This window comes from Cervus canadensis, chromosome 9 (genome assembly GCF_019320065.1).
Source record: "Cervus canadensis isolate Bull #8, Minnesota chromosome 9, ASM1932006v1, whole genome shotgun sequence".
Lineage (NCBI taxonomy): Eukaryota > Metazoa > Chordata > Mammalia > Artiodactyla > Cervidae > Cervus > Cervus canadensis.
The window spans coordinates 82043432-82060349 of NC_057394.1; the positions used below are offsets into that span (position 1 = coordinate 82043432).

The 16918-nt window shown below is 45.3% G+C and overlaps 1 protein-coding gene across 2 annotated transcripts in view; it reads right to left on the reverse strand.

The window, feature by feature from the left end:
• The window catches only part of TNFRSF19 (TNF receptor superfamily member 19), a 92146-nt gene that overhangs the window by 43722 nt on the left and 31506 nt on the right, over positions 1–16918 (reverse strand). For both annotated transcript variants that reach the window (XM_043477586.1, XM_043477587.1), the window contains exon 4: positions 4265–4443. In XM_043477586.1, coding sequence (XP_043333521.1) covers positions 4265–4443 — 179 coding nt within the window. The remainder of the gene's footprint in view (positions 1–4264; positions 4444–16918) is intronic.

Sequence of the window (16918 nt, forward strand, 5' to 3'; positions counted from 1 at the left end):
CTCCTTTGGCAACCACACCCCATTCTTCTCAACCCTCCCCAGCCACTAGCCCTCGACAGCCACTAATTTACCTTCTGTTCTTTAGATCTGCCACATTTGGACATTTCACACAAATGGAATCATACAAAACGGGGTCTTTTGTGATTGTTTTCTTTCACTTCGCATCACGTTTTCCAGGTTCACCCACATTGTCACCTGTATCAGTAATTCATGCCTTTTATTGCTGAACAGCATTCTGTCATTAATTTGTTAATTTCACTCCATTTTGTTGATCCATTGATCAGCTGAAGGACATTTGGGTCATTTCTACTTTTTACTATTACGTATAGTGCTGTGAACAGCTGTGTACAAGTATTTGTGTGGTACGTTCTTAATTCCCCAGGTTATATATACCCAAGGGCAGAAGGGCTGGGTTGCAAGTAAACTCAATGTATAACTTGTTGAGGATCTTCCATACTGTTTTCCAAAGTGGCTGCACCATTTTATATTCCCAATTTCTCCGGTCCTCACCAATACCTGCTATTGTCTGTCTTTTGGCTATAGCCATCCTTGTGGACACAGGAGGAAGAAAACACAGAAGAACGGTACAAAAAAGATCTTCACGACCCAGATAACCATGATGGTGTGATCACTCAACTAGAGCCAGATATCCTGGATGTGAAGTCAAGTGGGCCTTAGAAAGCATCACTAGGAACAAAGCTAGTAGAGGTGATAGAATTCCAATTGAGCTATTTCAAATCCTAAAAGATGATGCTGTGACAGTGCTGCACTCAATATGTCAGCAAATTTGGAAAACTCAGCAGTGGCCGCAGGACTGGAAAAGGTTAGTTTTCATTCCAATGAAATGAAATGGCAAAGGCAATGCCAAAGAATGCTCAAACTATGGCACAATTGCACTCATCTCACACGCTAGTAAAGTAATGTTCAAAATTCTCCAAGCCAGGCTTCAATAGTATGTGAATCATGAACTTCCAGATGTTCAAACTGGATTTAGAAAAGGCAGAGAAACCAGAGGTCAAATTGCCAACATCTGTTGAATCATCAAAAAAGCAAGAGAGTTCCAAAAAAACATCTGTTTCTGCTTTATTGACTATGCCAAAGCCTTTGACTGTGTGGCTCACAATAAACTGTGGAAAATTCTTAAAGAGATAGGAATACCAGACCACCTGACCTGCCTCTTGAGAAACCTGTGTGTAGGTCAGGAAGCAACAGTTAGAACTGGAAATGGAACAACAGACTGGTTCCAAATAGGAAAAGGAGTATGTCAAGGCTGTATATTGTCACCCTGCTTATTTAACTTATAGGCAGAGTACATCATGAGAAACGCTGGGCTGGAGGAAGCACAAGCTGCAATCAAGATTGCCAGGAGAAATATTAATAACCTCAGATATGCAGATGACACCACCCTTATGGCAGAAAGTGAAGAGGAACTAAAGAACCTCTTGATGAAAGTGAAAGAGGAGAGTGAAAAAGTTGGCTTAAAGCTCAACATTCAGAAAACTAAGATCATGACATCTGGCCCCATCACTTCATGGTAAATAGATGGGGAAACAGTGGAAACAGTGTCAGACTTTATTTTTTTGGGCTCCAAAATCACTGCAGATGGTGACTGCAGCCATGAAATTAAAAGACGCTTGCTCCTTGGAAGGAAAGTTATGACCAACCTAGACAGCATATTAAAAAGCAGAGACATTACTTTGCCAACAAAGGTCCGTCTGGTCAAGGCTATGGTTTTTCCAGTGGTCATGTATGGATGTGAGGGTTGGACTATAAAGAAAGCTGAGCGCCGAAGAATTGATGCTTTTGAACTGTGGTGTTGGAGAAGACTGTTGAGAGTCCCTTGGACTGCAAGGAGATCCAACCAGTCCATCCTAAAGGAGATCAGTCCTGGGTGTTCATTGGAAGGACTGATGCTGAAGCTGAAACCCCAGTACTTTGGCCACCTGATGCAAAGAACTGACTCATTGGAAAAGACCCTGATGCTGGGAAAGATTGAGGGCAGGAGGAGAAGGGGACAACAGAGGATGAGATGGTTATATGGCATCACCAGCTCAATGGACATGAATTTGGGTAAACTCTGGGAGTTGGTGATGGACAGGGGGGCCTGGTGTGCTGCAGTTCATGGGCTTGCAAAGAATTGGACACAACTGAGTGACTGACCTGAACTGATCCTCATGGACATAAAGTATATGTGGGGGTATTTTTCGGCATTTCCCTGATGACTGATGTTGAGTATCTTTTCATGAGCTCACTCATGAGTATCATCTGTGTATCTTATTTGCAGAAATGTCTATTCATATCCTTTGCCCATAATTTAATTGGGTTACTTGTCTTTTTGTTATTGAGTTGTAAGAGCTCTTTATATATTCTAAATAAGATAGTCCCTTATCACACATATGATTTATGATTTATGAATAGTTCTTCTAATGCTGGGGGATTGTCTTTTCATTTTCTTGACAGTATCCTTTGAAGCACAAAAGATTTTAATTTCGATGAAGTCCAATACAGCTGTTTTCCCTTTGGTCATTGTGCTGTTGGTATAAGACCACTACTTTTTGCATCTGTTTGGGTGGTAAGTTTTTGCATGAGGACATGACTCATAAGGCTATTTTCTGCTCTCTCTTTGGGCCCAGAGTTTTAGCTGTCCTCTGGCTTCAATAGAAGCCCCAGGACAAGCACCTGGCATCTGTCAAACCCCTGGTCTTGTGGGCACATACTGGTCAAGTGCAGGGAGGGCCCTGCATCTGTTATGACTTGGAGCGTGGATTCTGGCAGCAGAGTCCTGGACATGGCTCCAAGTTGCGCCTTGTACTGTCTGTGCAATTTCACCTGAATAACCTTAATGACAAGGCTGTTTCTTCATTTTTAAAACACTGTGAACATTACAGAAAATAATTCATGTAAAGTGCTTCTCAGTGTTAAATTGTTTCAGTCCTGTCCGACTATTTTGTGACTCTATGGACTGTAGCCCGCTAAGCTCCTCTGTCCATGGGATTCTCCAGGCGAGGTTACTGGGGTGGGTTGTTATTTCCTCCTCCAGAGGATGTAGAGTGCTTGGCCACTAAGTAATACATGTCTGCTGCTCCCGTAATGCTGCTGGCCCTGGCCGATTCACTTCCGCCATAAAACCTGGGTTCCAGGCAAGCTCCAGGACTCCTGGTCTCTCCTCTGGCTCTGCTCTGTTTAAACACATCCTCCTGGCAGTCACCTGGTCTCTTCCCTGCCTTACCTCCAACAGCAAGGCCTCTTTGCTCTCTAACAGACCACCACTTAGCCCCAGTGGGTCCCAGTTTTCATCACCACTTCCAGCTGCCTGTTTTATCTGGCATGTCCAGCCAACCGTTACCTACAAGCACTTCAATCTTTAAAAATCCCTCCTCCTGGGCTTTGTCTCTCCACCTGGCCCAGGTGTGGTCCGCTTTCTGTCCACGGCCTGGGTTCCTTTCCAATGTGCACATTGAAGGTCTCCAGCATCACATGAGTCCACCCCGCCACCCCTTCTGCCTCTCCTTCCAGCCCGCTCTGTTGCCTCCTACACCTGCCTTGTCCTCTTGGCCGTTTCTGAAATGCACACACGTCCACCCTAGGGCCTGCGTCCTCAGAGACCTCACCTTTTTAGCATCACCCAGCCTGATGACCCACTCTGATCCTGCCACCTGCCTCTCTTCTCTGGCTCCGGGGGGCACTCCCAGCCCCCTGAGCTGCTGAAGGCTTTCTGTTTTCCCCAGGAACCACCACCTTCTACCTTTCTGTACAACTTCTTATTATTTACTATGCAGGTACCTTTCAAACCGTATTAGGATGTAAGCTGCCCACGGGCAGCAGTCTTTGTCTCCCTCCCAAAAGCAACACCTAGCAGCTGCCCCACACACACCGCAGAAGTGACCGGCTGGACGGTGGTGTTTGTGTTTCTCTGATCATATGGAGGATGGCCATCTTCTAGCATCACAGGCCACATGCACTTCCTCTTTTGTGAGCAGCCTTATTCTTTCATCCCTTTGTCCGTCTTTTCTTTTTCATTGACCGGTGGGGACTCTGCAGAATTTTGTGACACCGAGCCTTGGCCACTGGCTTATCTGTTTGATCCTAACTCCCCACCTGTCACCGTCCAGGGCGCGCGGGAGGCCCAGGAAACAGAAAAGCTGTGAACCTCAGCAACCTTGTTGGGGTTGATGTCAGCAGGCATCCGTGTTTGGAAGGGAACCAGAGAGAAAATCCTGCTCAGAATAACGACCTGATCTCCAGGGGAGGACTGGCCACATACCCAGGCAGGCAGTCCCCGCAGACGGCGTCGCCGGTGGCCGAGCAGTTGGCCTTCTGGAAGCGACTCAGCAGGGCGCAGTCCAGGCACGGCTTGCACTTCTGAGAGCCCCAGTCCTCCTTGAACCTGTGCGGCCGGCACTTCACACACTGGGCGTCCTCCCCGTAGCCAAAGCCACATTCCTGTGGGGATGAACAGACAAGAGACGGCTATTCAGACCCCGCAAGCATGAAAAAGGAGGACGACGAGATACGACGGGGAACCGGGCTGGTAATTACCCAGCGTCCGCCTCCCTGCACACAAAGGCCCCTCTTTCAGCGGTTCCCATGTGTCTCCCTGCTAATAATCTCTCTTACGGCCAGAAGTATACTTTGTCATCCACTTTATTTCAGCAGCATGAGCATTTGAATACGAAAGGCCCTCTGCCTCCTGCTGCTGAATTATCGCTGGCTTAGGGAGGAATCAGGCACTTTATTCTCTAACTTGGCCAGTCATCTGAGTCCTCAGAAACTGGAGTCAGGGAAACAGGCAGACACACACACACTTATCAAGGCATAAAATAAGTGCTTTGATAAGTATTAGAAGGCAAGGACAGCTGCATATGAAATGTCAGAGGCTTACAAGCCTATAAACCTATCCAGTGAACTGCCTTGAAATATTTAGCTGTTTATTATCATCATTTAAACACCGAGTCTGACTTTTTTGCAACCCCATAGACTAATAACCCACCAGGCTCCTCTGTCCATGGGATTCTCTAGGCAAGAATACTGGAGTGGGTTGCCATTTCCTTCTCCAGGGTATCTTCCTGACCCAAGCCTGCATCAAGCCTGCATCTCCTGCGTCTCCTATATGGGCAGGGAGGTTCTTTACCACTGTGCCACCTGGGAAGCCCTGGCTGTTTGTTGCTGTCTGACAGAAGATACTTATATGACGCCTAAAAGAACACTAAATTCTTGTCTGGATCAAGCCCTGTGACACTAAAGTCTCAGGACTTTCCAGATTTGGGCATCAGAACCCGGCGCTGCTTTCCAGGGATGGGCCTCACAGATGACTCTTTGACCTGCGTGCGATCATCTCCACAAGTTCAAGCACTAAATCAATCACAGCGGATCATGATGCAGTTATAATGCAACCACAAGAAGAGTGCTATAGACAGGTGTTCGTGAGAGTTTAAAAAATAAGTCATAATACAGAATGAGAAGTATGACCCCATTTCTTACAAAAACACTAATATTAAGTACTCAGATTTATTGGGGGCTCCCTTCATGTCAGGCTCTCATTAGTTAATACCCCCCCAGTAAGGAAAGCCTTACTCATGCTCCCGCCTCAAGGATGGGAGTGGGGGGTTTCCCAGAAGGGGCGCACCTTAACTAAAGAGACATGGTTGATGTCAGAACCAGGATGTTCCCAGAACAGTCTTTAAATTAACTAATTAATTGATTCTATAGTGCTTTACAATTTTTGAAAGTGTCACACACATAATTTTATATAATCCCATAATAATCCTTTTTTGAAAGTTCTCTATCCCTATATTGCCCCCCTCTTCTCTCTCCACTGGTAACACTAGTTTATTCAAGTTTTATCTGCGAGTCTATTTCTTTTCTGTTTAATCACTAGTTTGTTGTATTTTTCAGATTCCACATATTAGTGATATCTTACAGCATCCTGTCTCTCTGACTTAACTTCACTTAACATAGTGCCCACCAAGTCCATCCACCTTGCAGCAAACGGTAAAATTTCATTCTTTTTCATGGCTTAGTAGCATTCCATTGTGTGTGTGTGTATACACACACACACACAACATCTTTTTTATCCATCCCTCTGTTGATGGACACTTAGGTTGCTTCCATACCTTTGCTATTTTAAGTAGTACTGCTATGAACACTGAAGTGCATATATCTTTTTGAATTAGTGTTTTTGTTTTTTTCATATATATAGCCTGGAGCAGAACTGCTGGGACATAAGGTACAAGACCTACACCATTTAATTCCAGAGCCAGACTTCCTATTATTATACTGTGGGCCTTTCTGGCAGCTTATCTGACATGTACACAGAAGGATGTCTGAAGAGTTACATACCATAGTTAAACCAACTATGTGATGGTTTCTATAGAACACTGGCCATTGAAAAGAAAATCAGGCAGCAGCTCATAAGCTGCACACACAGCCTCACACCAAGGGTGTGCCAGGGGCCCACACGGCCCTACACGAGGGTGTGCCAGGGGCCCACGCGGCCCCACATGAGTGTGTGCCAGGGGCCCACAGGGCCCTACACGAGCGTGTGCCAGGGGCCCACACGGCCCCACATGAGCATGTGCCAGGGGCCCACGGCAGCCAGAGGGGCAGCGGGAGTCAGGGTTCCCCTCACAGCCTCAGCTCCCTCTTCTGGGAACCGTGGAAGCCAGAATACAGGTCCAGGGAGGTCAAAAATCCTCGTTTCTCCATAACATTTACTCATTTAACTTCTTCATCCATATTTGTATACAAAGACAACTAATTAAAAATTAAAATCAACAGGCACACATACAAGAATATACAAATGAACTTAATTACAAAACAGAAATAGACTCACAGACATAGAGAACAAACTTACGGTTACGAAAGCGGGAGGTGGAGGAGAGGGACAACTTTGAAGGTTGGGGTTAACCGATACGCACTACTGTATATAAATAGATAAACAGCAGGTCCTACGATATAGCACAGGGAGATATACACAATATCTTATAATAATCTATAATGGGGAAAGAATCTGAAAAAGAATAGGTATTATATATGTATGCCTGAATCTCTTTGCTGTATACCCAAAACTAACACGTTGTAAATCAACTACACTTCAATTAAAAAACAAAAACCAATACAAAGAACAGTATTGCCTGTACTCAGTAAAGAACTCAATAAAGGGTATTGGCAATAAGGCTTCAACCCACTAATGAACTCATGCACATTTGGGAGGAGGGGCCCCTTCGTCCCCCTTTCAGCCCCTCTGTCCGTCTTTCAGATGTGTCTTGAACAAGCGCAGCAAAGAGCTGTGGAGAAAAACAAAGCAGAAGGTCAGCCCCTCCTCAACCCGGAGGGCTCCCGCCAGACAAAGCTCTGACCCGAAGGCAGGCGGGGACAGGAAAGGGGTGGAACCGGGGTCTCCCGCATTGAGGCTGATTCTTTACCATCTGAGCCACCAGGGAAGCCCCAATTCACAAATTGGAATCTCTTTAAAACTGTTAGCCGATTCTTTTTTTTTGTGGGGGTGGAATGATGAGGTGCTTTCAGTTCTCATAACTCCGTAATGATTTGATTTTCATGCAGAAAGCAGCTGTAGCAATCAGGAAAACAACACAGACACATATCTAGAGAGAGTTCTTGGGATGTGTGCTTGGTCTCAGTGGGGTGGGGGGGGAGCCCCTGCTATTTGGGGGGCTGGGCCTCTCAGTGTGATCTGCGTTGGGACCACGTTAGCTGCAGAGAGAGCCAGGCATCCTAAGGTTTTCGTTTGGCACAGAAGGGCACCTCCCACCCCGTGCCCCCAGCATCAGGGATCAAAGCATGTGACAGTCAGGGTGGGGCCTCAAGCTCAGCATCCCCATCAAAGATCCCTGCGGCCACAACTGCAAAATCACTCTTGGATGCAGGCGGCTTGGATGGCACGGGTCTCATATACAGGTTAACACACAACAGAGAAGGGAAGGAACAGCGGGCAGAGGAAGACAAGCAAACAAAGGGAAAGAGGCAGGGGTCCGTGAACTGGCAGCACACCTCCAAAACGCTGCTCCCCCGGCCAGGCTGACGCAGCAGAATGGGGGTATTCTCCCACACTGGAGACAGACACACATGGGCCACTTGCCAGCCAAGTTACTCTGGGAACTCTCTGACCCTCAGCTGCTTCATCTGTGAGAGGGGATAATCACCCAGCCCTACGGGGTTATTCTGAGAAATAAACTGGAAAACATATAAAGCCTCTAAACTAGAAATCAAGCACTAGCATCCGGCCAAAGAAGGGATACCAATGGCTTTTATTATTCTGGATGCTCTACAGCCCACGTTTTCCTGATTCCAGTATAATAAAGTCTCGCTGGGGAACAAAGTGATCTGCAGACCCGAGTTTTTTAGGTGACTTCAAACATCACTTTGAAGTACTTTAGCCACTTGATGCAAAGAGCTGACTCACTGGAAAAGACCCTGATGCTAGGAAAGATTGAGGGCAAAAGGAGAAGAGGGCAACAGAGGATGAGATGGTTGGATGGCATCACCGATTCAATGGGCATGAGTTTGAGCAAACTCCAGGAGATGGCGAAGGACAGGGAAGCCTGGCGAGCTGTGGTCCATGGGGTCGCAGAGTCAGACACGACTGAGAGGCCGAACAATAACAACAAAAGCGTCACTTTTCATCTAAAACATTTTTACTCAATAAAAATCTGTCTAAAATGAGTCTCAACTACTTGTTTTTGAAAATGGGTACATAAAATAGAATTTCACCTTTCCCGGCTGAATCTACTGCTGCACTGTGCTGTCGTACAAAGAACCAGGCAGCCCTGGGGCTGCAGGCGCTGCTGCTGGGTTAACACCCTTGCCGGCCGGTCAGCTGTTCTCCCTCCCTCCTGCCGGGCATCACTGTCCACAGCCACTCACTTCCTCTCCCCATTCCCGAGAAACTGGATAAACGATCCGACTTGAAAGAATATACATGGGGGTGTTAACAGTCCCATCTCTCTTGAGAAAGAACATGTACTTTAGTGTCAGAGAAATCTTTGTGCTTCTTTTTGATTCCTGGCCGTCTTCTGGAGTTCATATCCTACATGAAGACTGTTTTGGTCAAAGAGTTTTTGCCATATTATCGCTGTGTGTCATTTACATGGCATTAGATTTTGTAGAAAGAGAATTTCATGATTTTTTTTTTTTTTTGGCTCATTCTACACTGGACCAAATCACACATAGAAAGAAAAAAGTGGGGCTCCAACTGTATCATAGGTTTCCTTAATAACTGGATACTGGCTCACTACTTCTGCCTGGAGTTTACATGTTTTACTGGCAGCAATAGCAATTTTCCTTGGGGTAGCACTGGGTGAGGGGTTGAGGTAAGGCTTTGTACCGTTAGTATCATAAAACAGTACCAAAATGCACAGAGCAGGAACCATGAGTCATACTTGTACAGAGACTGATTATTTGGGTGAATTTTATTCAAATAGCTCAGCTGATAAAGAATCCGCCTGCAATGCAGGAGACCCTGGTTCAATTCCTGGGTTGGGAAGATCCGCTGGAGAAGGGATAGGCTACCCACTCCAGTATTCTTGGGCTTCCCTTGTGGCACAGCTGGTAATGAATCCACCTGCAATGCGGGAGACCTGGGTTTGGTCCCTGGGTTGGGAAGATCCCCTGGAGATGGGAAAGGCAACCCACTCCAGTATTCTGGACTATATAGTCCATGGGGTCGCAAAGAGTCAGACACGACTGAGCGACCTGCGCTTTCAGTCAGAAACAGACTCACAGACATAGAGAATGGCTGCCAAGATGGAGGGGGGTAGGCGAGGGTTGGGCTGGGAGTTTGGGGTTAGTAGATGCAAACTGTTATATACAGGATGATAAACAACAAGGTCCTACTGTACAGCTCAGGGATCTATATCCAGTATCCTGTGATAAACCATAATAGGAAGGAATATGAAAAATAATATATATATCTCATATAACTGAATCACTTTGCTACACAGCAGAAATTACCACAACATTGTAAATCAACAATACTTCAATACAATTTTTAAAAGTATATATTTTCTCTAAAGTATCTGCCATTTTTAAAACAATACTATTCTAATACTATTTTTAAACTTTTAAGAATAACATCACAGCTTGCAGTTCATGCCAGCTTAAGTGTATGAAGTGACCATTTCATGCGTTGAATTAACTAGACATCTTGAATTAACTAGAAATTCAGAGCAATTATTTCCAAAGAATTATTGTACAGCGTCCAAGGCAGCAACCACTTTTAGAGCTGATTTGTTGTATTTCTAAAGCACTGTAAACATACAGATGCCATAATTATTTGAAATCCAGGCTATAAAGTAAACAGCACATAAATATTAAATTATATCCCAATATAAATGTCTACTTTGATGTTTTTATTTCATTCAGTAAAACGAAGTGGTTAAAATGCCTTGAAATCATCCCTCTTAAGTTCAATAAACAACCCATCCTTCATTTGTAACTTCCTACCCCCCACCCCCAGACAAACACTACAGCCAGGTTTGGGAAAACCTCACAGACATACCCTTCTTGTGCGTGTGCATGTGTGTACAACTTGAGTGCATCTGCCTGTCTCAGGGCATGGTGGGAGTGTTCAGGATACAGATCTCACCACTGCATCCCAAGGGCAACCTCTGCACCGGGTGAAATGCACTGGTGAGGACCACGTGATACACTTGGGCATCTAACCAAAATAGCATCTGATCTTTTGGGTTTTCCCGCATGACTCTGGGGTAGTAGGGGGTGATTTCTCTGGTAGAGTGCTTTCTTTGAGTACAGAAGCAAGAAGTATGGATGGGTCTCTGGAGAGGAGGCAGGGAGCAGGCTGCCCGCGGGGGATCTATTTCATCTTACCTTTGACAGACCCTCCACTTGACCAAACCGGACAAGCTTTCCTGAGCCAGTTGCTTGACTATGCCCTGTTCTTAGGTCTGGTCTTGAAGAGCCCAGTTGTCTCCCATTGTCCACACATGCTTATTCTCCGTATCTGGCCAGCTCTCCTCACCCTCCCCCCACCCTCCCTACCCACTGGTGATGTCTGATCGTCTGCCCACCTTCAGCAGGAATCCCCCCGTCTGTTTAGCCGGGATGCCCCTTCCCCTGATGCTTCCTCTTCGGGAGTTCCCCCCTGATGCCCATCCTGCTCCTGGGCACTCGCCCCCCATGTGTCCACCTGGATTTGAAACTGAACCCAGTTGTAGGCCAAAGTCTCTGCTGCAAAAGCTCCTGAATAGAAGTTCTTCTTACTGCTTTAACCTCTGTCCCCATGTCCCAGGTGGCCCTGAGCTCTCCCTCTGACCCTTTTATTAGAAGGAGTGTGTGTGTGTGTGTCTGGCATGGTGTGGTGTGAGAGAGAAGAGTGAGTCAGTCACCAGCCCGGGCTCTAGAATTAGTGACATGTTTTAGCTCAGTTGGTAAAGAATCCGCCTGCAATAAAGGAGACCCCGGTTCGGTTCCTGGGTCGGGAAGATCCGCTGGAGACTGGATAGGCTACTCACTCCAGTATTCTTGGGCTTCCCTTGTGGCTCAGCTGGTTAAGAGTCTGCCCACAATTCGGGAGACCTGGGTTCGATCCCTGGGTCAGGAAGATCCCCTGAAAATGGGAAAGGCTACCCACTCCAGTGTTCTGGCCTGGAGAATTCCATGGACTGTATAGTCCAGGGGGTCACAAACAGTCGGACACAACTGAGTGACTTTCCCTTCACTTTCACTTTTGTTTATGGAGGACCATCTCTCATTAATATCCATGCTAGAAATGCATGGAGGCTTCAAGACAACACCATGGCCTTTATTTTTTAACTTATGACCTGCCGGAGACATGGGTTCAATCCCTGAGTTGGGCAGACCCCCTGGAGAAGGGAATGGCAACCCACTCCAGTATTCTTGCCTGGAGAATCCCATGGGCAGAGGAGCCCAGTGGACTACAGTGCTCCTCAGCTATGAATTCCCATTTCTCCAGGATGTATTCAGAGACACCGCCTCCCCTTGTAAAATCCCACCACAGCACACCCTACACCTGCTGCAAAGGTTCTGAGTCATCCCTGTTCCACCATCCTTGACAAGAGACACTGAGTAACTTTTCTTTAGCAGTAGTTAAGCCAGTGTGTAATAAAGAACTGCCTACTGTTTAAGACGGATGAACAAACATTGTGCATTTTCCTAAAGTGTATTATTACTACCACTACTACTACTGGTGCTACTATTTAACTTCAGGGAGCAAGCCTGTAAAGGCCATGGCAATATTTCCTGGTCAGCAAGGCCAAGCCTTCCTCCTGGGAGGGCGGGGATGCGCAGAGCGGCTGCCTCATCTCGGTTCCGAGGCAGCAGGAGGCTGGACCGAGCCGGCGGCCGTGGCTCTGTCACTCTGCCCAATATTTTAAAGCCACAATTGGTGGCTTTCCAGTAGCAAAATGACTCAAAGCAAACAGTCCTCAGATCCCCTTCTCTCCTCCCTCCCTCTGCAAACCCAGAACCGAAGAAAAACACAAGTGGATCCCACCTATATGCTGGGGGAGCAGGCCCGCACTCCCAACAGGGGAGATCCTCCCAGACCACGAAATGTCCCGGAGACACACTCTGGGCGCTCGAGTCGAAAGCACTATTTATTTGTGCGGCCAGTGACTATTAACTTGGGTTCTTTGAACTTTAAAAGCTCAACTTGGACAGAGAAGAAGCTATTTATAGAGAAAATCTAGGGCACAGAAATGGGAATGACAAATTAGATTCATGTGGCCGGTGTTCAGAAATCAGCTTTTTCATTTCCTTTAATAAAACAACACCAAAGACGCATCCCCCCTCCCCAAACTTTCGGTTTGTGAAAACCCGCAGTTGAATTTTTCTAAAGAAAAATGACAAGCTAGAGCTTGTTAATATCTGCCAAACATCACTGGGCTCGATTAGGTATAATTAAACACAAATAAAGTGAGCAACGGTGTAATTAAATTGCAGAAATGAATCGTTTTATACTTGAAAATTACACTAAATTTTGTGTAACTTTGTTCATAAGGATGAAAACAATCTTCCAAAGAGGGAGACGTCTTTAAAAATAGGAAGCCCCGCATAGACTCGCATAAACTCTTGTTGTTTACAAGAGTTGATTTTTTCACATTAACTAAAATCATCCCAATAATTGCTTAGCAAAGCTTACTTTGAAAACCATGCCAGAGACTTGAAGTCTGTTTCCAGAGGCTCATGCAAAAACTAGTTTCCTGATTTACTGCTGAGAGGCGACCGTGTTAAAAGCTCACTGTTGGCATCAATACTCGGTGCGGGGGAGGGGCTGGGCAAACGCGAGATGGTGAGAATCCAAGTCTAACATGGTCACTTCGGGAAAACAAAAATATCATCTCCCACACATCCCAGTGCTGTTTGCTCTCATGAGCCCCCGGGACGCCACCTGACACTCACGCACACGGTCCTGGTCATAACACCGGCGGCGCTGCTCATAGAGCCACGGAAACCACACGTGGTATTTTTTGCCTCAGAAATAGGAAAAAGACATTATTCATTATCTTTATCATAGACTCTCAAAAACTAAAACCTAAACCATGCAGTGGGGGAGAGAGTAAATATGGCTCAAGGGAATAAAACCCTCAAAACAGACTCCGAATGGCTCCATGACTTACCATATTATTTTCCAAAAGATTCAGGAAAACTACTTAAGCTGAGTTACTAAAAAGTCTTTTTTTTTCTTTTGAAGATTTCTCTTTTGTTCCCAATTTAAATTTCTCCTTAATTGAGCTTTAAATTTTAAATAATGAAGAGTGTGAGCTAACATTTGCATGGATCATATATTGCTGATCAAATGTGCTGTGTTGTGCTTCGTCACTCAATCCTGTCTGACTCTGCGACCCCATGGACTGTAGCCCCCCAGGCTCCTTTGTCCATGGGATTCTCCAGGCAAGCATACTGGAGTGGGCTGCCATACCCTCCTCCAGGGAATCTTCCCAACCCAGGGATTGAATCCAGGTCTCCCACATTGCAAGCGGATTCTTTACCCTCTGAGCCACCAGGGAAGCTGATCAAATACATTTGTCTAATTAAAATAATTAAATTTTGCATACAGGTTAATTATGTATCAGTATACATTATGTAGAATATTGACTACATATACTATAAATGTAATATACACGGTATACGTATTATATTATCAATTAGCCGTGCTGTGCTGTGCTAAGACTCCTTTGTGACCTCATGGACTGTAGCCCGCCAGGCTTCTCCATCCTTAGGATTCTCCAGGCAAGAATACTGGAGTGGGTTGCCATTTCCTTCCCCAGGGGATCTTCCTGACCCAGGGATTGAACCTGGGTCTCCCGCATTGGCAGGCAGATTATTTACCACTAGCACCACCTGGGAAGTCTCTTGTACATGAGCTATGTAATATCAATTATGTAATGCTAATATAATACACATTTACACATACAAATATATATGTGTACTTATGTGTTTGTTTACCTTAACATATCAGAGATTACAGTGACCCATTGATAATAATGACTTTCACGGTTCCATTAATGCTACATGAGCACTGAAATGTATTAATTTGTTGTTACAACCATGAAAAGACTAGTACTGGCTTGGCCAAAAATCTCGTTTTGGAAAAGCCAGAACCAACTTTTTGGCCAACCCAATACTATATCATTGTAAGTAACAAAATGAATATGAAATTTTCTTTAAAAAGGGCCTAAATGAGAGAGATGGTGCTTGGGGCTCTTGGGCGGGGTGGGAGCGAGGCGGTTAACCTGGGAACCAAACAGGCTGCTGAGATGTCCCTCCGCATAGAAAGCCCGGCCAGGTGCGCTGTGCCGGGGCGGCAACGGGCAGAGGGTGACCCCAAGCGGCCATAACACCCTCCCCACGCCGTCACTCACGAACAGCAGTGGTGGACACGCCGGCTAATCTCTGCGTCTCTGGTTCCCCATCTGTGAACAGCAGCAGCTAGACTCCCCTCTTCAGACCTACGCTGTGAGCATTTCTGATGGCACACACGGAGATCACACAGAAGCCGGCTCGTGACATCAGCCACCACTGTCCATTCTCGTTGCATGATCCGTATGACGGAGTCACAGGGACATACATTTTGAGAGAGAGGGCTTATTTTTTATAAGACACACCCTGCAGATGCACATAACAGAAAGCATACACACGAAGTCTCAAAACAAGTACTCGTTTAAAAAGTGGCCAAAGATGGAAAGAGTGTCCATCTCAACGAGCCACAAGGATCTTATGGAACCTGGGGCTGCGGGGTAGACGCCTTACGCTCTCATGACTGGGAGGAAGTGAAAAGCGGTCGGAACCACGACCAACTCAGCTGAGTGGAGAGCATAGCGCCCCCGGTGAGCGCTCCCCACGGCTGGCAACAAGCCCCACTGCGCGTCCTAAGGGTAGAGACCCAACCACAGGGGAGGAAGCCAGACACCTTGCGAAAAGGCAGGGCTGAAAGCTCTCCAAAGAAAATAATAATTAGGATTAATAAAACCACTGATGGAAATTTTAAGTATACCTGCTCACCAAAAGAATTTCCAAGCTTAAGTTTTAAGATACAGATACATGTTTGCAATTCAAAGAACTGCATGACCCAGACTTTGTTATTTTAGAGAGACATGACAGTAGAAAATAGAAGTTTTAAATTACCTTTGGTACAGCAAAATACATTACATAGTAATGTTAGAAGAAAGATTATTTGAAAGCTCTATGTTTGGTGAAAATGCTCCTTTTAAAATTCCTAACATGAAGAAAACTTTGATTGTGGGTATCGATCATTTGATCCAGCTTTTCTACTTTTTCATAACTAATCTAAAAGTATTTATTGTGCTTTCAAAATATCAAACACCACAGGTAACCAAACTGGTAAGCCTCAGTTAAAAAAGCAAAGATGCTTATACTCATCTGTTTCCCTCCAAATGAACAGATTCTCCCTCCAAATGATGTATTTAATATTCCAAGCAGAAAGCAATTAGATTATTTATAAATGTTGATATCTAACAGTTCAACAAAAACTTAGTGAAAAAAAATTTTTACCTCACTCTGCAAAACTAGGAAGTGAGTCAATAACCAATTGAACATACTTGTTGATTTAACTGAATTTATCTGATTTTAATATACCCAGAAATTTTCTTTCCTCTGAAAGATGTATGTTCTTGCTAAAAATTTAATAAAATCAGCCTGGAAGGAGAAAACTGCAAATACATGGGTAGGCAGTTTGGAGATTTCTAGTTCCAAAGTAATGGCTTATATTAAAAACAAACAAATAAAACCCTCATATCCCTTGCCTTGATTAATTAACGGGGAAATAAAAATATTTTTTCACTTCCATTGGTATGTTTGAATCCTTTGCCTTTCTTATATTTTACAGTTTAGAGTCTGAGCAATGCTCACTTGCTAATTTTATTTACTAAGAGCTAAAACCAAACTAAAAGACTTGGCGAACATTATTAGTAACACACCGATTACACATTCATTAACTTTTATACTACTAGATTTAACTGTTACCTTTCTTTCCAAGTGGCTCAGACAGTAAAGAATCTGCCTGCAATGTGGGAGACCTGGGTTCAGTCCTGGGTTGGCAAGATACCCTGGAGGAGGGCATGGCAATACACCAGTATTCTTGCCTGGAGAATCCCATGGACAGAGGAGCCTGGAGGGCTGCAGTCCACAGGGTCACAAAGAGTCAGACAGGACTGAGCGCCTAAGCACAGTGTTCACTATGTGCTAGCACTTACTTTCCAAAACTTATTTGAGGTTGACCGATCTGTTCACTCCTCTAGCAGAGACACACCAAGTGTTTGTTAAACGGAGCTGGGCACTCTGTGTAGACCGCGAGTGTGAAAGCTGACCGGCTGCCTGCCTGTAGGGGGCACATATCAGGGCATGCAGAAACACCCTCAGCATCTGTCAAGTTCTGCTTCCGAGTGGGTCTTCAGTTCAG